General features: G+C 43.4%; 1 protein-coding gene across 1 annotated transcript in view; it reads left to right on the top strand.

The window, feature by feature from the left end:
• ARF3 (ARF GTPase 3) overlaps positions 1-5,203 on the top strand; it is a 52,210-nt gene extending 47,007 nt beyond the window's left edge. Inside the window, exons 4-5 of the mRNA XM_075336932.1 lie at positions 685-809; positions 914-5,203. Of these exons, the coding sequence (XP_075193047.1) occupies positions 685-809; positions 914-1,075 (287 nt within the window). The 3' untranslated portion in view covers positions 1,076-5,203. The remainder of the gene's footprint in view (positions 1-684; positions 810-913) is intronic.
• The last annotated feature ends 20,369 nt before the right edge of the window (positions 5,204-25,572 follow it).

Here is a 25,572-nt window from a genome sequence, read left to right as displayed (position 1 = left end):
ACCCCTAAGATGATATCAATTAAAACTTTGACTCTGGGTGTCGGAGTTCAAAAAAACAAATCCTCACATAACTGTATCAACTGAAAATGTAAATCATTTATGGGTCTCAGAAAATGGCAATACAATCAAAATTCTTTTTACAAATGTCTGAATTTTTTATAGAACCTTAAAAAAAAAAAATGCATGCCTGTTTGGTGCCATCTCCATAACCGTAAGGACCTGGAGAGACTTATTTCTTTTTTTTACCATATAGTGAACCCTGTAAATTAAAAAAAATGTTGAATTTCGCTTTTTTTTTTGCAATTTTGCTTCACTTGGAATTTTTCTCAGTTTTTCCAGTAGATCCCCTGGTGGGCTATAGTTAGACTTATTCAGGGGGGCTACCTCGATCCATATGCTCTAATAGGGTGTCTGGGCAGGGATTTTAATACAAATAAACTACTAGGTAAGCAAGTGCCATTTGCAAATAATTTTTAGCACCATAACTACACCTTTTTTTTTTTTTTTTTCTCGTAAATGGGTTGTGCCTCGATCTCGAGATGGGATGTGTGATCCACATGTATCAGACATTATGTCAATTCCTGCACATATACCTTAAAAGTCCCAGATGACAACACCCTTTTGTCTGACCTGATTTAGTGCATTTATTCATATATCTGTTTTCCATCCCATTTTTTTTTTCAGGGTTAATATTTGTGGTTGACAGTAATGACAGAGAACGAGTTAATGAGGCACGTGAGGAGTTAATGAGGATGTTAGCAGAAGATGAGCTTCGAGATGCGGTACTGCTTGTTTTTGCAAATAAACAGGTTTGTTTCAAATGTTGTAATTCTCTATATGAGACGACGTTTATGTCCATTTCATTTTGTTTTATGTTCTTTATCAAAATCCCTTTCCAATAATCTCATTACAGGACCTCCCCAATGCTATGAACGCTGCAGAAATCACAGACAAACTGGGCCTTCATTCTCTTCGTCATCGCAACTGGTACATCCAGTCCACCTGTGCCACCAGTGGAGATGGTCTCTACGAGGGCCTGGACTGGCTAGCCAACCAACTAAAGAACAAGAAGTAATGATTTGTGGCCCTACCTCTGCCTCCCCAGCGTGCGCCTGACTCTTCTTCTCCCATCCCCCTCCATCCAAAATTCCCTCTTGCGCCAGGGCAGGTTGGGGTTGGCTACCGACACAGACCACCCTATCCCACCTGCTTCTCCTGGTTCCACACTAGCTTACTTTGCCGTTTTGGTTTGGGGTGTTTTTATCGGGTGCCGTGTTTCTTCTGACTCATTCAGCTGCTGTTACTCGCTCTTTATTTGTCCTTTTTGGAGATTTGGGTGGGGGAGGACTTGTGAGATTTGGCAGCCTCTGCCATAGCAATGTACCCCCTGTAGACAGGGTTGGTAAGGAAAGGATTTGGGAGCTGTGCTGTTTTGTGTCTGTATGTTCTGTGGAAGCTCCCTGTGCTGAAGATGGAGAGATGTATTTGGCTTACTGTGATTGTTTTAAGGCAGGTTGTCTTCAGTGCTTCATACAAGAAAACTTAGTACACCGAACAAGTGAACTTTTATAGATAATTTTTTTTTTAACTTGAAGGTATGTGATGTTTGGGTCCTATAAATAATGGACACATTTTACTCTACAGTAATTTATTAACGATATATATATTCCAAGGCCATACATTCTGTTCTCGGTACAGATCTCGTTCCTGCGGTATACAGTGGTCTATATCTGCATAGATCTTCAGGGTGGTGCTGAAATCGGACTCCGCTGCTCGTGTGCTTCATTTGTATCAGATACACACAAGAGCTGGCTTCTTTACTGTGTTTGAAGTGTAGTGCAATAAAGTGACATGAATTCCATGTACTCGGGTGGTAAAAACTGATCGCAAAAGCCATAGTATTATTTTCTTTGCAACTGTATTGAGTTGAGCCAGTGGGAAAGTTTCCTGTATGTGAACTGTGCAGTGCATGTGGGTTTTGCGTTTTAATTTCTAGACACCTGCTGTAATGAAATAAGAGGTTATTTGAGCACATTGTGCTCTGGTCTCACCACCCTTATTTATAATGACTGGAGCAGCTCCCAGTGAGGTCATTGTGGCAATCTACACTCCTCCTGTCAGTTACATCACTGGGAGTGCGTCCAGCTGATGACATTCCAATAGCATCGGATTTGCATTAAAACTTTTCAATAAAATGAAGAGTTTTGTATAATTGGCGCTGATGCTTCTTAAACTTAGTCGCGGCTAAATTTTTTTATTTTTTTCAAAATTTTTGTTTCTAATCTATTTTGTCATAATTCTGCGAAGTGAAAGAACGCAGAGCGTGCACTCATGGTTTGTACGACTTGTTACTCTCTGTGAAGCAAACAACATGATGGGGATTTAGTGTTAAGGTGATTCATCTTTACATCATAGATTTAAAACAGATTTTCCAAGTGACCTTTTTCTGTCTGCAAAAATGTTTTCAGACGGAATAATAGGGATTATTAATATGACAGGAGTGTCAGATACCAAAATTGCCCCTCATATCTTATTATTTTTCTTTGAGGTAGAGAGAGGTTGCGTTTCTGTGAATGCAGGATGGGAAACTTATGGCCCTAGGCTGGGAAACTTGTGGCCCTTGGCAGTTAGCGCAGCATCATGCCAGATGTAATTGCGAAACGGATGGCAAGCCAAGAAATCTTTTCTCTCTGCTGTTGTTTTCTCTTTCTCAAGAAAAACATGCCCTGTGTTCCCATCTCTTGGCTTCTCGGGGGACCTCTGCTAATGCAGGATTTGGGGAAATCGCCTCATGTTTGACTCGCTATTACCACATTGTGGTAAATCTTGATAAATTTGCCATTTCTGTTATAGTTTGTAATGAATAGTACTGTGGCTATTACACACTCATTATGACACTTTTTAATATTTCTCAGCCATTTCTTATTGTTTCCCAGTCCAGGCCGCACTTCTGGGACCCTAATCAACCACTAGATCGGACTCCGAAAGACCCAATATTTCAGTGAGGAGGAGTTTGCATGGGGTGAAGGTAGAGCATGCGTCCAGCAGTTACATTTATTGTCAATGGGGCTCACAGAAACCACCAAGCGCTGTACTTGGCATTCTCCATCAGTCCCATAGACTTTGAATGGAGCAGCATCACATGTGCTCATCTAGCACTCGTGATTCCTCACCACTCCTGTTCCAGTGATTTATATCTTTACTAAGGTTGGCACACTGATCAGCTCACCACTCCGTTTTCTTCACACAGGCCTTCAACTTTTTACGCAGAAGTCCTGTTAGTAGCCATTTTTTGGTAGAGGTCATCAGTGAATGGCTCATAAAAACTTCAGTGTTCACAGCTCTAGAAAGCCTGGTATTCACTGTATGGCACTAATTGGTTGCTGTGAACGTTTCCCAAAGAGGATTACGGCAGCACCGTTCTTCAGTATTCAGGATTAGGAAGACCAATGCCCAGGAAACAATTCCATAAGAAAGTAAAAAAGACCGCAGCATGACATATAAGGAGATATTCTTTTTTATTGTGAAATTATTAACAAATTGATAAGCAAATTGTCTCTTCAAAGAGCAAGAGGACTTGAACTCCAGTGGCACCTATTGGAAGTAGCAGTCCTAAAAGTCAATATCAACCCTTTAAACAAGCCTTGTTATATGACTTAAGAGATATATAAGCCAAACCAGAATCTCAATTTGCAGACGTCGTGTTTCGGGGTATTGCCCCTCCTCAGTGCAAAGTATGAGATTGGGTTTGGCTAGGTGAGAGGCTAAGACAGGGTTTAAGGGGGAAGTGTTCTCCGGAGAGTTATGTGATAAACAAAAGGAAAAAGCTGTAGCACCCACATATGGTTGACTAATATAAAGAAATACCCTGTGCTGTGGATCTTTCCTCTTTCATGTGATTGTTCTGGGCAGAACAATATTTTCTATACTTTACAGTTTTTAGTTAGAAAAAGCTGAATTTTATTTATTTTTTTTTTTTTTTAAATCAATTCTGATGCCAAATACTGGTAAACAGGTAAACACTTATTTTTTTTTAAAACATTTTACACTTCATCATTAAAGGGCTCCTCTTTTTGCATGGCTTATTTAAAGGGGGTTGTTCACTACTGGACAACCCCTGCGTAATCACTTAAGTGCCCGATATAAATTAAAAACAATCAATACGATCCTCCCACCGTTCTGCCATTCCTGCGATGTTGAGGCTGCTATTCTGAAATAGCTCACATGTTGTTGTATTGTGTGACCCCTGCAGCCAATCAGCAGCTACTGATTGACTGCAACCCTTCAGTATTATGTCAAAATGAGTGTCCACTCTGATGGTATAGTAAAGGCTGCAGCCAATCAGCCTTGGCTACTTGGCTGCAGCGGGCGGTTACATGACACAACAATGTCTTGGGACCCACCAAGAACAGCAGCGCTGACATGGGCACTGCTGAGGGAGGGGAGTATCTGTTGTTATATCAGGCATTAAAGTCATTAAGCAGTAGTTCTCCATTAGTGCACAGCCAACATTTTGTGACGTACTCATTAATGGTAAACGACCTCTACCCTCAAGGTTTGGCTGATTAACACACAGTAGATACAGAGAAGTAAATTAAACCAATTATGAGGACAAGCTTTCAGTATTCTGATAAATATACAATTTATACAGAGTTGGTATATAGGTGTCTCTCAATTGTACAAGTGCTATTTACTTTAACCCTTAAGTGCTACAATAAAAGGGAAAATCCAGATGAAATTAGAAAGAACCATCCTTGACAGTATCTGAAGATGAATCTATTACCCGGAGTTGCTGCTGGTACTTAACACTCTTGGGTACTTTTGATTACATCCCTGTTTTGGGAAGAAGTGGGATTAATATACCTGAGCTGCCGTTGTCCTCTTTCATACCGTGTAGTGCACTTTTTACATAAGGGACCATTATGTTTTCTCCAGTGATGGTTGATTTGCTATTTATTGATATTGTTTGGTTGTAATCAGGTTACTTTTCCTGGTGTTTCTTTTCTTCTTCTCATAACTTAGTTGATGCTGTTGCCTCAGTAGACTTTTTCAACTGTACTCTCTCTCTACTCTTTTACCTCTGGTCTGTGTGATGTATAGTGGAACGTATGGTTTAAGCTGGTTATTCTCTTTTTGTTTGTATATTTTGGAATGTAAGCTGTATGTGTTCAAAAAGAAAAGAATTAAACCACTGGAAGCAAGACACCGTGTTGTTTCTATTTTTTTTGTCCAGGTTTGTTGGTGACCTTTTAATCGTTAATGTGTAATCAGAAAATTTAATTTTTGTGTAAAACAATTTTTGTGTTAGATTTTGTTTTAAGAATTTTGGTGATTTATTTTTTCCATGGCATTATCTTTATTAAAATAATCCTTAAAATATTAAGTTTTTACTTTAGCCATTGAGCTTCCCAATAAGCTGACACTTCAAGCTCTATAGAAATCACTTCTGAGCAGTCCTCTTATTATCGTCATTGGAAGTTTACAATGAAAGGTATTGAAATGATACAGTTAAGTCCAGAAATATTTGGACAGTGACCGAATCTGCGTGATTTGTGCTCTGCTCACCACTATTTTTTCTTTAAAATAAAACTGAGATGCAATTGAAGTGGAGACTTTCAGGTTTAAATAAAGGGGTTGAATAAATATATATTATGACACGTTTAAGGAATTACAACCACTTTTCTACAAAAGCATTAAAGTAATTGGACAAATTTACTTATATAAATAAAATATTAATTTTTAATATTTTTGTAAAGGATCCTTTGCAGGCAATGACTTCCTGAAGTCTGGGAGCCATAGACCTCATCAAACGCTGGGTTTCCTCCTTTGTGCTGTGCCAGGCCTTTGCTGCAGCTGACTTCAGTTGTTGCTTGCTTGTGGGTCTTTCTGCCTTAAGGCTGTGCCCACGTAGCGTATTTTCATGCAGTTACGCTGCGTTCTGCTCCTCAGCGTAACTGCATGCGTCCTGCGTCCCCAGCACAATCTATGAAGATTGTGCCTAATCCATGCCCACGTTGCATATTAGAACGCAGCGCTTCAAATCCTAAGTCAAATGTCAGGCATGCATGCGATATATCTTCAGAGACCAGAGATGACCATGGGTCTGAGTAGAAAAGATGACTCGTTTATGTAAAAGAAAGTACAGGATAATATAGAAATCAGTTGGATAGGAGCCAAGAGTGCGTATACTTCTATTGGGTTAATGGCAAACAGAGCTTATTCTGAGATATATACAGTATGTACTGTATGTCATCATTTACATTAAGCTAAGTAAGCATTACAAAAAGTCTTATGATCAAAAAGTCCCATGTCTGAGCACAGTTCAAATGCCATTTTCAGGTCTGTTTTTGGATATCTTCATATAATACTAAATACTGACCATAAAAATCCCCCCTTTGGAGATAGCCAAAAATCTTTCCCTACTTCTGTCGATTCTATCGATCTGTCCTAATGCCAATGATTACTTCACTGCATACGTGGTAACACATCCCTTATGGATGAACCCCCTCGCCCAACAGACTATGCATAAGGAAGTCAGATCCTGTCCCTATCCCCTTGACTGTCCTCATGGCTATGTTCCATGCTGGCGCACGCTATTCGGAGGGAAGGAGGTTGTGGTAGTCCTCTCATCAGTTCATATTCATCAGGGTTGGTTGTACTCAGAGCCTCATATTCCTTAGGCGGTGGTAGTGGGACATCATCAAAGGCGGCATGCATAGTCATCGTCTGGTCCACAAGCTTGGATACCATCTTCTTGATACATGGAGCTACTCAGCACATAGTTAAGGCCAATACAGTAAAAATGTAAAAAGCTTTATTCCTAACTTCACAAGCATCCTATTTTGGAAGACCATAACTGACGTGGGGCCTAATTTTTCCTAATTCCCATTAGGGCATCTCTAGTGTAATTTTACAAAGCATTTTTGTTTACTGTTATTATGGGAATCATAGATTCAAAATCGGCTGCTACATGATTTCTGGCTTTAAATTTGTCAGGGACTCCTCTATGAACACCTATTAAATCTATGTAGACATCGGGCAATTGTCTATTTTTACTCGTTAACAGGGAATCATTATAGGGGCCATTTTCTTGCAGTTTAATGGTGCTATTACCATAGTTGGAAGGCCAATGTATCCACTATTTATAGCAGCGAGGATATAAGTGGGCTAGAGTTTGGCATCTTTTTGTGAGGGTTGTCTGGTTAGAGTAACTGGATAGTATACATTTAAAACTTCTGTTCCAGGATCTATGGGGAATGGTACAGTACCCATGTGAGGTCTAGCTGCCGCACAAACAATACATGATGATCTATTGTTACTACTTGCAGAGTACCTAAGCCATTCTAACCATCTTTCTTGGTTATAGCACCTTGACCAACAAGACAAACACAGCCAACAAGCTCAGGTATCAGGAAAAAGATATGTATCAGGTAGAAGAGGGGAGACAGCCATCTCCTGGCCCCAGGTCCTACATCTTTTTGTAGTGGGATGCGTGGATCTATGTGGGTCTCCTATCAACCTTTACAGCAGTGCTGGTCATCAAAAGGATTTGGAAGGCCACATCGTATCTGGTTCCAGGGATCGTTTGGTGAATCTCCTGATAAGGATCTGGAGTGGAGGAGAAAACTCGAGAATGTATGTTAGTCAAATGTTTAGTTAATTGAACAACAAATTTAGTTAGAGTATCTGGGGGCAGTTCCAAACAGGATCTCTTAGGGTCTAAACTTAGTGGTCCCTTCTGGAGTGTTTCAGACCCTGAACTATGCAAGGGGTAAACTCTCATGCCCTTGTATCCCTGTTTCCGACACTGCATCGACCTCTCAACCCTCCCACTATTCTGCGGATGGTATGGGGTGTGTAGGGCCAATTTTGTCCCCAAGGCCGGCCATATCTCTTTGGTTGGCAGTGAAAACAGGTCCCTGGTCACTTTCTATGGTCTCTGGGAGCCCACAGCTGCACACTATCTCAGTCTCTGATGTTTCTCATTCTGTATGGAAGAAAAGGCATAGGTATCCAGCTCATCTGTTGAGGATTCCAGCATACACGGAGCAAGACACTCTGAATGTGCTGAAGTTAAAGAAGAAAAAAGGGAAGGATCCAGCTTCTGGATTGTAATAAAATTCTTCAAGCTTTATGTCTAAAATTAAATAAAAAGACAGTACAGAGGTCAGGCAGCCCAAGCGTGGCAACGCGTTTCAAACGCAGCCTGCGTTCTTTATCAAGCTTGATAAAGAACGCAGGCTGCATTCGAAACGCGTTGCCACGCTTGGTCTACGGAATATGTTAGCGCTATATAAAATAAAGATTTTTTGATTTTTGGTCTCCCTGACCTCTGTGCTGACTTTTTATTTTAATTTTGGAAATAAAGCGTGAAAGAATTTTATTACAATCCGGAAGCAGGATCCTCCCCTCTTTCTTCTCATTCTGTGTGGCTCAATCCTAGATCCACATGTCTTTTTTTTCTTTTGAAGGTCAAGACCATGTTTTCCCAAGACTTTCCATCTTTTTCTTTCTTCTTCACATCGGGGTCACTTAAGGAGCACAGATTGACTGTTTCCGTGGTATGTGATTGCATTGCTGCTTCTTTAGCTATTTTGTCAGCGAGGGCATTTCCTACTGCTTCCCTTTAGGTTTCTCCAATGTCGGTCTCAACCCTGATCACCACGACTCTGTCTGGCAATAGCAAAGCAGTTCTTCTATGGCCTCGTGAGGATGTATAGAAGTTCCATTGGCGGTGATCAAGACTCCTGTCTTCCATACAGAGTAGATGTTGGCTGCCATCTTGTAGGCGTCAATGAGAGCACATACCTCTGCTACTTGTGTAGAAAAGGATGCGGGTAGCGGCTATTCTATCAGCACAAAGAGGGTTAATTCAGGGTCTTCCAAGTGTGTCCATCACTGTATCAAATCCAGAGATTTCCTGCCTCATGAAAGCAAGGCAATCATGTAGAGCTATGCTAGAGTCGACTACCTCTTCCACCAAGGTGTCAGAGGTGGGACACTCCATCCTTGGAAGAGGGAGAAGTGTAGCAAGATTAAGGACTGTACACCGAGAGAGGTGAATACTGAAGTTGGGTAGGATTCTGAGGCAAATACATCTTCTCCACTTAGCTTTCCAGACAGTATTGTAGCTTCTCCTTTGAGGCTTTGCACCCGTTGAGTGCTAAGAACTATAGCAATGCAATCCATTTGTGTTGGGCTTCTTCTAAAGAGTCTGCTTATGGGCTCTCAGAGACCCAAGACAAAGGATTGTACCCAGATTTGTATAGAAGGGCATTGTGTGTAAATTGGGGTCAGGAAGACTATTCATTAGGACCCCAGCCTCCTGGGGCTTCCATGTAACATATCTGAAAGGACCTTATCTGGCACTGCCAGGGGAAGGGGTTGGGCTGACATCACTGAATAAGGATAGTACCAGTGGGTTATATTTGGAGGTTGTGGGATTGGGATCTAGGCTAATCTGGGGGTTCGGTGTGAATGTAAGGTCTTTATGTCTCTCCTCTGCAGCTTCAGCTACACCAGCAATAAATAGACCAGTGGCTTTGGGTCCTAAGATGGCTGAAAAAGAGAAACTAGGTGTTGGCCAGGCTAAAATGGCCACCAAAGAGGAAGTAGGTATTGACTGAGTTAAAATTGTCCCACAATGTGCCTAAACCACTGTTACCATTCACATGTTTGTTATTATTGTAGTGAGGAGAGCCCGCCTACTTTACAGGGAGTGTGTCTACAGAAACATGAGCTGGGCACAATCTATGGGCACTACAATGTATTATTTGCAATTTTTAATTCTGCAACATTCACTGCGTTTGTCTTCATGGGTGTTCTCCAGAAACTAAATTATCACTATACCTGTAGATGAACTCCCGGAGGGGTGTAATTTCCAAAATTTGGTTACTTGAGGGACTTTCTGCTGTACTAGGGGGGCTCTCCAAACATGACATGGCGGCGTCCTCTATCCTGACAATATTGCGCTTTAATGTTCAAATGGTGCTCCTTCCCTTCAGAGCCCTGCCATGCGCCCAAACAGTAGATTTCCACCACACATGGGGTATCGTTTTTTTTTTTAGGAGAAATTGCACAACAAATCATATGATTCTCTTGTTACCCTTGTGAAAATGCAAAATTTGGGGCTAAAGTAACATTTTTATGGCAAAAAGTAAAATTTTCATTTTTTTCTTCCACAGTGCTTTAATTCCTATGAGGCACCTAAAGGGTTAATAAACTTATTAGATGTGGTTTTGAGCAGTTTGAGGGCTGCAGTTTTTTGGGATCTTTTTTTGTCTCCATTGGCCTCTCAAAGTCCCTTCCACTTCAATTGTGATGCGGCCCCTAAAAAAATGTTTTCTTTTTAAATTTTGTTAGAAAAATTAGAAACTGTTGATAAACTTTGAACCCTTCTAACTTTCTAATAACAAATGTTTAAACGATCGATGTTTAAACATCCTGGGGATGCAGATAGAAAATGAAATTGGCATGGTGACTGCATGGTGCAGACCGTGGGTCACTGTTTTCAGTTTTGCAGCTGAAGTGGGCTGCACTTTTCCCAAGTCTATTAAACTATAGCCCATATCCATTCTCCTCCATCTCAACATTTCATATTACCGTATATTGTGGGCAAGAACTACTGCAGCTACTTAAATCCCTAATTCCAACCAAGGTTCACTGTTACTGGTTAAAGACTCCTGGCCCTGGCAGCATCCCACAAGTGAGTAGTCTGAAAAATTGCAAGCTTATCACTTTGAGCTGTGTGCTGTCAGACCTTGAATGTGAAGCTACAATGAAAGGAAGAAAGTGAAGAATAGATGGACATAAAAATATTGGTGTTATAATCTGTTTACAATGCAGAGAAAAATGTGTTTTTGTCATTAACTAGCTCTTTTATTTAGATATTTGCAATGACCGCCAAGTAGACTGACACCTTCAACTGTTACCACATATTGCAGTTCATAGTCTAATATATGAACTTAAAGGAAATGTCCAGGCCTTTAACACTAGAACTACTGAGGTAGTCATTTTGACTACTTTGCACCATGTATTTCTATATAGGTGTCACGAGTCCAGTAGTTCTAGTGTTAAAGGAGTTGTCCAAATGAATGGGAGATATACAGTGCCTACAAGTAGTATTCAACCCCCTGCAGATTTAGCAGGTTTACACATTCGGAATTAACTTGGCATTGTGACATTTGGACTGTAGATCAGCCTGGAAGTGTGAAATGCACTGCAGCAAAAAAGAATGTTATTTCTTTTTTTATTTTTTTTTTAAATTGTGAAAAGTTTATTCAGAGGGTCATTTATTATTCAACCCCTCAAACCACAAGAATTCTGTTTGGTTCCCCTAAAGTATTAAGAAGTATTTCAGGCACAAAGATCAATGAGCTTCACATGTTTGGATTAATTATCTCTTTTTCCAGCCTTTTCTGACTAATTAAGACCCTCCCCAAACTTGTGAACAGCACTCATACTTGGTCAACATGGGAAAGACAAAGGAGCATTCCAAGGCCATCAGAGACAAGATCGTGGAGGGTCACAAGGCTGGCAAGGGTTACAAAACCCTTTCCAAGGAGTTGGGCCTACCTGTCTCCACTGTTGGGAGCATCATCCGGAAGTGGAAGGCTTATGGAACTACTGTTAGCCTTCCACGGCCTGGACAGCCTTTGAAAGTTTCCACCCGTGCCGAGGCCATGCTTGTCCGAAGAGTCAAGGCTAACCCAAGGACAACAAGGAAGGAGCTCCGGGAAGATCTCATGGCAGTGGGGACATTGGTTTCAGTCAATACCATAAGTAAACTAAAAATATATGGTGTGCACTCAGTTATTGGAAAATTTTGAGGTGCTAGTGAGTGGACCGGGGTCCAGACTATCATGTACAATATAGACACTGCACTCTCTATTCAAAGAACGAGGTATATAAAGACCAACAAAGTAGTTTTAGTTCAAAAGGTTTTTTGTTTTTTTATTTTTATATTTTCAATGCTATAAGGTAATAAAAGTGATTATAATACATATGGTGGGACGTTTCGGCCATAACACTGGCCTTCTTCACGCCGTATTATACTGGAAAGAGGGTAAAAACAAGACAAAATCAATATACATGAAAAAAAGAGGGAAAAATAAAAGAAAGGGGTTTTTTTACATATAATTACATATATACATTTTTTGGTAGTTGCTTAATAGTAAGGAATCTTAATCCATGTCAATATTAGTTCCTTGGACGTATATTATGCAACTCTATACAGTAAGTTACCATAGATGTATTAGAAAAAGAAAGGATAATAGCAACAGTAGTGAAGGTGGCAATAAAGCACCTACCTCCAAAGAAGTGGGGGAAATTGGTTCCAATAGATGCAGGGAGTGTGTACAGAGAAGTATAGAGTAGGGGGACACCCTAGGTATTATTTTTCTATTGGTCACAGAAGAAAATTCCTGCAAATAAAGGTAGATAGGGTGAGATTGGAGTAGATGGAACACCTGACTAAGGTAAGTATACCCAGGTGAGCATACCTGGTGGATAAGGTGTCTCAGGGTATGTTTGTTCTGGAAAGGTCTAGTGAGTGCATCAGCAGAGCATTTTAACTTATGGTTTCTGAAACATAGGAAAAGAGTCAATGTGGTTTAAACAGATAGATTCTCAGTTTAATGCCAAAGGTGTTTTGACCAATTACCTTGTAATAATGCGCAACCTTAATTCAGTATTTATTGGAATAGTGTAGGGACCTAATCTGAATTTAGTATTTTCAGATACGGGCTCACATTTTATGTCCTGTAAGGCAGGGAACATAAGCTGTTAGGAAGTGCATTTCCTAGGGTGTCCCCCTACTCTATACTTCTCTGTACACACTCCCTGCATCTATTGGAACCAATTTCCCCCACTTCTTTGGAGGTAGGTGCTTTATTGCCACCTTCACTACTGTTGCTATTATCCTTTCTTTTTCTAATACATCTATGGTAACTTACTGTATAGAGTTGCATAATATACGTCCAAGGAACTAATATTGACATGGATTAAGATTCCTTACTATTAAGCAACTACCAAAAAATGTATATATGTAATTATATGTAAAAAAACCCCTTTCTTTTATTTTTCCCTCTTTTTTTCATGTATATTGATTTTGTCTTGTTTTTACCCTCTTTCCAGTGTAATACGGCGTGAAGAAGGCCAGTGTTATGGCCGAAACGTCCCACCATATGTATTATAATCACTTTTATTACCTTATAGCATTGAAAATATAAAAATAAAAAAACAAAAAACCTTTTGAACTAAAACTACTTTGTTGGTCTTTATATACCTCGTTCTTTGAATAGAGAGTGCAGTGTCTATATTGTACATAATACCATAAGTAACATACTCCACCGCAATGGTCTCCGTTCCAGACGAGCACGTAAGGTACCTTTACTTTCAAAGCGTCATGTCAAGGCTCGTCTACAGTTTGCTCATGATCACTTGGAGGACTCTGAGACAGACTGGTTCAAGGTTCTCTGGTCTGATGAGACCAAGATCGAGATCTTTGGTGCCAACCACACACGTGACGTTTGGAGACTGGATGGCACTGCATACGACCCCAAGAATACCATCCCTACAGTCAAGAATGGTGGTGGCAGCATCATGCTGTGGGGCTGTTTCTCAGCCAAGGGGCCTGGCCATCTGATCCGCATCCATGGGAAGATGGATAGCACGGCCTACCTGGAGATTTTGGCCAAGAACCTCCGCTCCTCCATCAAGGATCTTAAGATGGGTTGTCATTTCATCTTCCAACAAGACAACGACCCAAAGCACACAGCCAAGAAAACCAAGGCCTGGTTCAAGAGGGGAAAAAATCAAGGTGTTGCAGTGGCCTAGTCAGTCTCCTGACCTTAACCCAATTGAAAACTTGTGGAAGGAGCTCAAGATTAAAGTCCACATGAGACACCCAAAGAACCTAGATAACTTGGAGAAGATCTGCATGGAGGAGTGGGCCAAGATAACTCCACCTTGTGCCGGCCTGATCAGGTCTTATAAAAGACGATTATTAGCTGTAATTGCAAACAAGGGTTATTCCACAAAATATTAAACCTAGGGGTTGAATAATAATTGACCCACACTTTTATGTTGAAAATGTATTAAAATTTAACTGAGCAACATAACTTGTTGGTTTGTAAAGCTGGTGTCACACATAACGACGACGACAACGACGTCGCTGCTACGTCACCATTTTCTGTGACGTTGCAGCGACGTCCCGTCGCTGTCGCTGTGTGTGACATCCAGCAACGACCTGGCCCCTGCTGTGAGGTCGCCGGTCGTTGCTGAATGTCCAGCTTCATTTTTTGGTCGTCACTCTCCCGCTGTGACACACACATCGCTGTGTGTGACAGCGAGGAGAGCGACGAAATGAAGCGATCAGGAGCCGGCACTGGCAGCTGCGGTAAGCTGTAACCAGCGTAAACATCGGGTAACCAAGGGAAGACCTTTCCCTGGTTACCCGATGTTTACGCTGGTTACCAGCCTCCGCTCTTGCTGCCAGTGCCGGCTCCTGCACTGTGACATGTGGCTGCAGTATGCATCGGGTAATTAACCCGATGTATACTGTAGCAAGGAGAGCAAGGAGCCAGCGCTAAGCAGTGTGCGCGGCTCCCTGCTCTCTGCACTGTCACATGTAGCTGCAGCACACATCGGGTTAATTAACCCGATGTGTACTGTACCTAGGAGAGCAAGGAGCCAGCGCTAAGCGCGGCTCCCTGCTCTCTGCACATGTAGCACAGCGACGTTATGATCGCTGCTTCTGCTGTGTTTGACAGCTAAGCAGCGATCATAACAGCGACTTACAAGGTCGCTGTTACGTCACCGAAAATGGTGACGTAACAGCGACGTCGTTGTCGCTGTCGCTTAGTGTGACACCAGCTTAAGATTTATGCATCTGTTAATAAATCCTGCTCTTGTTTGAAGTTTGCAGGCTCTAACTTATTTGCATCTTATCAAACCTGCTAAATCTGCAGGGGGTTGAAGACTACTTGTAGGCACTGTACTTGAAGCAAGCTGCAGTAAGCAGTGTTCTATTATGTACCGTACATTGCTTATATCTGTCTGCTGCTGGAGCAGATTTCAGCTGGTTTTTGGTGTGCCATTTGTTGGACCCTGGCAATCTCATATTGATGACTTTAGCCTTTAGATAAGTCATGAATATGTGAATTCCGGACATTCTCTTCAATTGCCTATGCTTAGTAGTAAATTAAGCATTTCCAGGACATTCAGATTTCTGACTGACTGCTCTTCACCCCTCCCCATCTGTTACAGTAATTCTGTTTTAGGAAAGTCCATCACAATGATCATAGGCCCCGACTTATCAAACAGTTATCGGGAAAATTCCGGCGTAAAACTGAAATGTAACAAAATTTGTGCATAACTCAGAAAAACACCAGTCCTGTCTCTGTATGAATTGTTTTGGAAAGGGGCAGAGTTTGCTTGGAAGAGGTGTAGTCATGCGCAGCTGGCAAATTTATCATAATTTATACCATAAAAGTGGCTTTAATTATGACAAATGTATTTCAGTCCCTGCCTAGTGTAACATGCAGATGAAAAGATGGCCAAATTAATCAAGAGATGAACACCTCCTATTGAGTATGGCGCATCTTCAGCACACACATCATCAAGACTGCGATATAAAGTGCTAGCCTGGATGAGCTGTGGCCATTGTTTCTCAACAGAAACCATATAACTGCTGCCAGTCTCATTCTAGGTTTGAAAAGACTGGATTGTTAGGAAACTAAGTATATGTGCAGAAAGTGGCTTTTAAATAGCAGCATACAATTGAGTTTCCAAGGCAAGAATGCTTCAGCAACTATCATTTTTTAAAGATAATCTGTCAACACATTTTTGCTACGTCATTTGAGAGCAGCAGAAAGACATCCTGATTCCAATGGTGTATCACTTAGATTCCTGGCTGCAGTCATTCTGACAGATTCTGAATTTTTAGCATTAGTCATGTAGCAGAGCTGAGAGAGCTACCCCCGCCCGCACCAGGCTCTCAATCGAGATTGTACATTGACTGAGAGTTTTCAATCACAGCAGGAGGAGTATCGGACTGTCCTGCACATGGGTTTCTAGTCCTGTAATGTGTCCTGCTTCTTAAACAAACATAGCAAATAAACAAAAGATGGGACTGTGACAAAACATGCATGCCTGAACTTTGTGTTAACCCTTGCAGCATGCTGGCTTCAGCTTACATAGCAAAAACTTGTTGACAGATTCCCTTTAATAAGAAAATTGTATTATATAAACACAATCTGTAGTAGTAGAAGCCAGTCAGATAATTGTAGGAAGAGTTCTGTCACTGGGCAGTTTTCTAAATGGACAGAGATGGAACAGGACTGACCCCGGGCCATTCACATGAGTAAACACGTGTACGAGACAAGACTTGAACAAATAAATCTTAACTAAATGTGAGTGGTTCATATCAAGCAGGATATGAGCGTTTTGATTTTCATGCCTTTAACCCAGCTCAGAGACTTATAAATTGATATTTTAAACTGTTCCACATGACAGGTATGAATAATGTTGCTAAAACTATATGAGAAAAATAGAAATCAAAGTGCATGTAACTTTCTGGCTCGTGGTTCAAGTGAAAGAAGATTGTATCATTCGGTGGATTGAGGTTTCTAACATTTTGAATCATCCTTCCCCATTTACAAAAGATTTACAACTTGGGGACAGAAGATAAATTGCATGGCTGATTACTTTTACTGAACCTCCAGCCTAAAGGATTGTCCACTTTTGGGGGCAATTAATTTTCTTACGTAAATTCATGCAGTTGGGCCTAAAAATAATTTTTACAATTGTTTTTCATTAAAAAATGTTGCTCTGGGGGCGTGGCCTGGACATGGAGGGATAGAGTCGTGAAGTGTCTTTGCTCCTGCCCTGACCCGGGCATTTATAACACCAGGGCAACAAAAACGGAGATTTGAGCAGCGGATGGGCAACAGGAGGAGGGGAGGAGGCCCCCGACATACTTTTAAAACACCGGCCACCACAACGCGGGATATCAGGAGCTATCTGAGGGATCCGGAGCGGGCAGCCCCTGAGCACAAGATGGCGGACGCAGCGAGGCATACGAGAAGCGGCCGCTCCCTGGGCGCAGCCGTGGCGGCGGCAGTGGCGGCTGAGGACCCGGAGGATGCAGCTGACGCCCGGGCTCCGGCTGCGGACACAGGCGGCAATGAAGAGCGGGCACAGGTCAGTGAGGGGCAGGCCGGAGCGGCACCTCGAGCGGCTCCTCAGGCGGGAAGGCAAAATGGCGCCGAGGCCCAGAACGCCGGCGGGACAGTGACGGAAAACTCAGTCTGCACCCAGGCGGCACTTACCATGACTGGAGCGGGAGGGGAGGGCAGTGATGCGGGGGGGTCCATGATGTTGGAGGATTCATCTGGCCCCACTTCCACTGGAGGATCGCCAGCTACTCTGGGCCTGGAGACTCGGAGGGGGGAGGGAAGGAGGGCTGCCTCACCCGACCACTGTGCTGCTGCAGGCACGGAGCTGTGCGTCTTCCCTGTGCAGATGGGAACCGCTGGGACTGTGTTCTTTGGAGGGAGCCCCCCTGCAAGCCTGTGTTTCTCAGCTGCTACATTTAATAGTGCTGCTCAAGAGGCCGGGCACCCTGGCACCAGCGGGGGAATAGGCCACACAGATCATCAGCCTTAGCTCCAGATGTGGAAGGTGTTAGAGGGCCTCAGTAGTCACATCAAAAATATCCCTACAAAAGCTGATATGGACTCATATGTAACTAGATTGGAAAGCTCCTATCGCGCAGAGCTCTCAGGCCTGAGAGACGAAGTACAGCAGATGGGGGAAAGAGTGGGGGCTGTTGAAGCTGCAGCACAATCCCTATCACTTAAAATAACAGAGCAGGATTCCCGCATTTCTTCCCACAATGCTCACTTTCAGTATCTGACTGACCTCATTGACGATATTGAAAACCGCAACCGACGAAACAATATAAGGGTCCGTGGCTTGCCGGAATCGATTGAATCTGTGGATTTGGACAAAACCCTACGCCACATTTTTAATGCTCTGTTACAAGTCCCACTAGACTCTCCCCTGGAGCTGGACCGATCACATAGAGCTTTGGGTCCCCGCTCTCAGGACCCGGACCGTCCTAGGGATGTCATCTGCAAGGTACACAGATACCAACTCAAGGACGCCATAATGGGACGGGCCCGCTCGGCAGAGAATCTAAGACACCAGGGGCGGAGGATACAACTTTTGCCTGATCTCTCCAGATGGACACTCCAGAAAAGGAGGGCATTACGCCCGCTCCTGGACTCGCTGCGCCAACGGAATATCCCGTACACGTGGGGGTTCCCTTTTCGCCTGCGGGTACGGCAGGCGGGCAGGGTACACGTATTGAGCCACCCGGTGGGGGTTCCAGCGTTTACAGCGGCCTTACGGATTCCGGAGGTGACCATCACAGACTGGCCGTGTTTGCCCCCCGGGGGACCAGGGGGCGTCCACCCTGCGGCGGTCTGGGAGAGGAGGAGAAACCAGGAAGAAGTGCCCGAAGATCGTGGCTGAGGTCGGACATTCACAAGGAGGCGAAGATTTATGAAGGTTTATAAGGCGTATAAGTCATATTACTGCAGAGATGTGGTTTGATTTTTCTCATTACAGGTTAACATACTACTGACAGTTAATGTTATATTGCATTACCAAGGATGTGTTGGAGGGGCCTCCTTTTGTCTTTTGTCTAAAGGTTGTGGCCTGAGTTTGCGTCGTCGTGGGGATGGTGAGAACATCTTAATTGGCCGCCAAGCCCCCGCGAGGAACACACTCGGTGCTAAAGTTAAAGGCTGAAGGGCGGCGTAACTTTAAAATGAAGGTTGCTGATATAAGTTGTTAAAATAATATGCTCTGGGTCAGGCGGAGCTGCCTTCCGTGTGCAGTCCGCTTCTCTATTGGGGTTGTTGCACTTGGCTGGCCTAGGTGCAGCTTTATATAGTTCTACCCCATTAACTCCGTCAGGTTTGGCGGCACGCTTTAGCCCTTTCTTGGTGCTGAAGTATTTTCTGTTCTAATTGTTCTAATTCTCCTTCTAACTCTTCTTATTTTACTTCCTCTTCTCTCTCCTCTTCTTTTAATTTTTTTTTCTTCTAACTCTTCTTCTTCCTCTTTTTCTTTCTCCTCCTCACCCTTCCCCCCCTCCCTTTTTTTTTTTTTTTTTTTTTTGTCTTTCTCTGTTTTTCCTACAACCTTCCCCAACTTCCCTATTATCCTTTCTCCAAACACAGGTGATTGATTGGACCCTAGGTGCGGAACCATGGCGGAACTAAAATTCGGCTCTTTGAATGTGAAGGGACTTAATACTCCCCAAAAAAGGACCCAAATTCTTTATGATATGCACAAGCAGAGGGTGCACATTCTTCTTCTCCAAGAAACTCATTATAAAACTGGTTGTGTCCCCAACATGAAAAATCGTTACTACCCGACCTGGTACCATGGTACTAACGCAGACTCTAGATCCAGGGGGGTGTCTGTTGCCTTGCATAAATCATTGAGTCACTCCTTGATAGACATGAAGTTGGACCCAGAAGGCAGATACGTTATGGTTAAATTGAGAATCTCAGGTAATGTGTTCACGGTTGCGGGTTGGTATTCGCCCAATGTAGATCAGTCAAAAGCGGGACGGGGATTTCTCAGAACCCTTACAGAATTCTCAGAGGGCGTGGTCATCTTGGGGGGAGACTTTAATATGCCCCTAGACCCACAGGTGGATACTTCAACTGGCCGAAGCGCGATCCCCTTATCCCACTTACGGTCCTTTAAACGGGAGGTGCATCAGGTTCAATTGACGGACGTGTGGCGGGTATTAAACCCCTCGGGAAGGGATTATACCTTTTACTCAAACCCACACGGCTCATATAGCCGTATTGATTTTTTTTTAGTAAGTCAGCACGTCCTCACATGGCACCCAGTTGCTGAGATCGGAAGCGTGGTTTGGTCCGATCATGCACCTATCTTCCTAACAGTTTCGCCCCCGGGGGGTCAGACGCGTGAGTGGACATGGAAACTTAACGACAATCTATTGAAGGATACACTGTGCGCAAATGATGTCAAGGAAGCAATAGAGGTCTTTTTGGCAACACACGCCGGGGACTCCACCTCCCTACCTTTTCAGTGGGAAGCATTCAAGTGCGTAATTCGGGGAGTTTTAATAAAACATGGGGCACGTATTAAGAAGTTGAAGACTTTGCAAATTAGCACACTACTTGATGCGATACATAGGTTGGAAACCACACATAAAAGAAACAGATCAGCTGGGGTCTTAGCAGACCTCGTTAAAAATAGAGAGGACTTGAAGACGCTTCTTAACGAAAAATACCTTAAATACCGCTCTCATTACCAACGTTTCCTATATCAACACTCGGACAAATGTGGTAGGCCCCTGTCACGCCTTCTTCACCCCCGCAACAACACATCATTCATACCGAGAATACAGCGGCGTGGCGGCACTGACACGAGTAACCCGGTGGAGATCATGGAGGAAATGAGGACATTTTACTCTGATCTATATAACATTAAGGGACGCCTGGCGGATATGGAGCAGAGTAAATTGATGGAGAGGATCAATGAGTACATCACAGACACGGCATCCACACCGTTGAGGGAGGAGGAGGTCTCACAATTAGAAGAACAGTTTACAGAGGAGGAGGTGGGGCTGGTGATTAAAAGCTCTCCTGCAGGAAAGAGCCCGGGCCCGGATGGGTTCTCCCCGGCATTTTACAAGACATTTAGAGAATTGATAGCCCCATTCCTTACAAGGGTTTTCAATTCGGTCTCAGACACGACTCCATTTGCGGCGCAGTCCCTGGAGGCGTTCATTACAGTCTTGCCGAAGCCCGGCAAGGACCCATCTCTAGTTACCAATTATAGGCCGATATCTTTATTAAATGTGGATGTGAAATTGTTTTCTAAAACACTGGCCAATAGACTGGCCCCTCTCCTCCCCTCAATTGTTAACTCAGATCAGGTCGGATTTGTTCAAGGTAGGGAGGCCCGCGACAATGTGAATAAGACGTTATTACTCATGGCTAATGCGATCTCTTCTTCTTCACCGGTTGGCCTTTTATCTGTGGATGCGGAGAAGGCATTCGACCGGGTGCATTGGGATTTCCTCCGAACCGCGTTACAAAAGATTGGCTTGGGCCCGCTCTTTTTACAAAAAATATTGGCGTTGTATACGTGTCCCTCGGCACGGATCAAGGTCAACGGAGCATTGTCTCGACCCATTGCGATAAGGAATGGCACGAGACAGGGGTGCCCTCTCTCGCCATTGCTGTATGTGGTAGTGATGGAGCACCTCGCTAACGCTATAAGGAGGAATCCCAGTGTACATGGTCTACGGGTGGATGAGGAGACTTATAAGACTTCCCTGTATGCTGATGACCTATTGATTTATGTTTCTCAACCCCACATTACACTACCCTCTTTGATGAAGGAGTTTGAGAGATTCGGAGAGGTAAGCAATTTCAAAGTGAATTACTCAAAAACGGAAGCACTGAGTGTCACCCTAAGATCCCACGAAGTGGCATTGGCTAAACAGAATTTCCCATTCATGTGGCAAACTAAAGCAATTAAATATTTGGGCATACAGATCCCGGCTGACCTCTCTCTCCTCTACGCGTTAAATTATCAAACCCTATTGACACGCACACTCAAAGATCTCCTATCATACCACAAAAAACCTATTTCGTGGTTTGGACGTATCAACTCTTTCAAGATGGACGTACTCCCACGGTTTCTATATGTTTTTCAAGCGGTCCCCATATCTCCACCCGCTAGCTTTTTCCGCACACTCAAATCGGCGTTGATCAAGTTTGTATGGGGACACTCGAGGGCGAGAATAAAATATCATACTTTAACCAGACCGACGGACAGGGGAGGGGCTGGACTGCCAGACCTCCGTAGATACCATCAGGCTACTCTATTAATGCGCATGTTTGACTGGCACTTTTTTGCTGAACATAAGAAGTGGGTAGCATTAGAGCAAGGGGGAGCGCATGTACCCTTGCGGTATCTACCTTGGTTGGAGTCACGAGAGGGAGTAAAGTTGCCTACGGCTGACTTCTTGGTAAAGGCCACACTAAAAGAATGGGATCGGACCCGACAAAAAAGTTCGTTATCTGGTCCTCCACTCCTGCTCACCCCGATCCTTTCCAATCCGGAATTTGCTCCGGGATCTGACCGTTCCACTTTCTTGCGTTGGGGAAAAGATGATGATGTTAGGATTCATCATGTATTAAAAGGACATGACATCATGTCCTTTGGGGATCTGCAGGGTCTGGATCCCCCTTGTTCATTATCATGGATAGAGTACAGACAGTTGCACTCATTTGTAAGCAATAGATTGAGAAAACGGAAACATCTACCCAACCCTTCCTTGACCCCATTTGAAGGGTTGTTCATGCAGAAGTCCCCACCTTCTCACTTAATATCATTAATTTATAAATTGTTGAGTCAGGCAGCTCCTGAGGCAGATACGGATCCACACTTCATGTCACAATGGGAGAAAGAATTGGGCACCACCTTTTCTGAAGAAGAAAAACGGAAAGCATATCTGTTTACCCATAAGCTGGCCACGGCAGGCTATGCGAAAGAAAAGAATTACAAAATTTTATCAAGATGGTACCTATACCCAGTGAAGCTGCATAGGATTTTCCCCTCTGTATCTGAGCTGTGTTGGCGGTGTGGAGGTTCCCCGGGGACAATGCTGCATATATGGTGGGAATGCCCGCTAATTAAACCCTTCTGGCTAGAGGTGTTTCGGACATATACCAATATCTCTGGAGAGAGGGTGTTGCCCTCCCCACAGATCTCTCTGCTGTCCATGTTGCCCGGCTCAATTAAGACACAAAAAGGAGACTTACTTAGATTCTGCCTTTCGGCAGCCCGTTCGGTGGTACCTAGACACTGGCGGAAGACAACGTCTCCTTCTATGCAAGAATGGCAGCAGGAACTCTCCTCCATATGTTATATGGAGGAGCTTTCCGCGGAGGTGACAGAGGACAGCGAGAAATTCTTAAAGATTTGGCAACCTTGGATCCTTTTCAAAGAGACAAATGCGTATAGAGAACTGTTTGGTCCTTGAATAGAAGGGGAATACTGGCCGGGCCTGGTTTCTCCAACAGCCGCACCTGGGAGAACATGGACATTCCTTCCCCTCGGACTTACCCACCCTTCACCTTCTTTCTCTCTCTATGTAGTTACTATCTTCACTGCTAGCTCATTTCCCCCCTCCCCCCTTTTTTTTTTCTCTCTTTTTCTCTTTTTTTTCACCCTGTTTCCTGACCTTAAGTTGCATTCTTAGTGCCTAATGTTCTGGTATACGAGTCAAGTGGGTACGTAGACTCCCTCTCATTATATTTTGGTTTTGAAATAATACCCTATCCAAAGTAAACAGAGGGAGCAGAGTCAAACAAATGTGGAGGGGGGGAGAGGGGCAGATAACATTCGTAATTGAAAGATCTTGAGATATGCATGTCCCCTTCCTTTCTTCCCTTCCCTCTGTTATTGCCTTTTGCTACTTTCCAGAAGGATATATGTCTACATGACTCTTTTTTGTATTTCTAAGGAATTGATTTGTAAGTCAAATTTGTATGCAATATTTGATCCTATGCTTTGGTTCTTGTCATTTGTATTGTATTTTTCTTAATAAACAAAGATTATACATAAAAAATGTTGCTCTTTTAGCCTTCTTTAACCGCCTTATTATTCTGACTGTTGCTGGCTGCAGAATGAGTTAATGGGGTTGGCCACATTGTCATTACTTTAACAGATGTTTTGGGGTCATGATTTTGTGGGACTTATTATTATATTGGTGTGACAAGTTTTTATCTTGCTCTTCTTGGTGCATCTTTCCTCACAAACGGCACAAATCTCCAGTCATAACATGGCTGCTACTGGAGGAGCATGTGACCAGACCTGTCCATTTGTCTCCTCCGAATGAAAAGTTATTTCCATGTGACGTTTTCAGTTGGACAAAACTGATGGACAGGTCTAGTCATTGCTCTTCCACTAGCAGCCATTCTATGGACAGAATTGATTTGCAGTCTATGGGAGAAACTGCAATAACAACAATAGTTGAAGGTGTCATACCTATGTTTAAGGTTGCACCCCGCAACCTGGGGGGTTCCACTTACTTGCAGTGGTGCAGGGTAGCTTAGGCATACACAGGCAACACAGTCTCTCAAAAATGCAGCAGTTTATTAGTAACCAACATAAACTGCAGTTCCAAAACACAATGAAGCCTCTCCTGGCTTAAAGGAAAAGGTAAACTAAACACCTTCACATACCGTGGGCTTCAAGTCCATTTAAATGTCCATAGTGAAGGTATGGTTGTCTCCCCAGGAGACACGGATTTCTGGTCAGTCTTTATAGCGGACCGCCCGCTCAGGTTTGGACACTAAAAGTGTCAGAGTGGAGCTCCCTCAGCCTCCACACACTCAGTTCCAGATGGTTGAAGGCAACCCACGCTTCCTTAGGCAGGTTCCTTCCAGAGGCTCCAACCTCTCTGAGAATAGCAGCCCCTTTACCTGCTTGAGGCTGCTCCTCATGCATGGCTGCTCCTCATGCAGGGCTGCTCCACACACTGCTTCACACACACTGACAGTCTGCTAAATCAGACTGGACACACCCACAGGTGGAGGTCTGTGATTCTCCAGACCTGCACTGCACACTGGGATTATTAAAGGGAACCTGACCCTTATATGCAGAAAAAAGCCTTTGTGGAACTACAAGTCCCATAGCAACCTCTTCAGTTTAATATCGCAGGTACCTTCTCCACTGTGACATATAGCGACCATTTACCTGCATGAATCTTCCATTTCTGCCAATCAGCTTCTTGACAAGTTCTCTGGGCACTTGTGTGATTTCTTCTACAAACTCCAACAGCCTTCTAGCTGTCTTCACTGCTTCTGCAGTTTTCCCATAGATTCGGAATGTTCCACTATGTCCTACTTCATCAGCTGTAATACCTGGAACCTTCCTGGCTTGCTGAATGTTACTTCTCAGCGCTCTTATTGCAAGCCCAATTAATGGTTTATTCACAACCACCACTTCCTGAAACGCTGCGGTGAGCTGCTTCATATGCTCCAATCATCTGGTGTCTTCTTCCATCTTTATAGAGATGAGCCACTTTGTGCGAAGACACTGTAGGTGTATGCCACTCAGGATAGCCACACGCTTCTTTGTGACATCACTTACAGAGCACACCACCAACCGACAAGACTCTGGGGCAAAGTACACTTTATAAGCTCCTACGGCCGTCTTGAAGTTTTCATGTACCGCCTCACTGGCACAGGCTTTTCTCAAGTCTGCAGGAACTTCTACCATGCACGTAAAGACTGGCCGAATTTCTTTATCTGTAAGGCCATCGGACCGTTCCTTGGGTCTTCCACATCCATCCTCTTTTCTTATCACAGGCTCCACCTTTGGAGTTGCATTCTCCTCAGGTTTTTCCATAGCCTTAGAGCCTTTGAATTTTCCTCATCTTTGACCTCAAGATTCTCAATCTTCTGAACCAAGTCCATCTTTATGGCCTCCATCTTGGTCTTA

Source organism: Anomaloglossus baeobatrachus, chromosome 2 (assembly GCF_048569485.1).
Source record: "Anomaloglossus baeobatrachus isolate aAnoBae1 chromosome 2, aAnoBae1.hap1, whole genome shotgun sequence".
In the NCBI taxonomy this organism is placed as follows: domain Eukaryota; kingdom Metazoa; phylum Chordata; class Amphibia; order Anura; family Aromobatidae; genus Anomaloglossus; species Anomaloglossus baeobatrachus.
The sequence above is the reverse complement of the archived record's forward strand: the minus strand, read 5'-3'. Positions and strand labels throughout refer to the sequence as shown.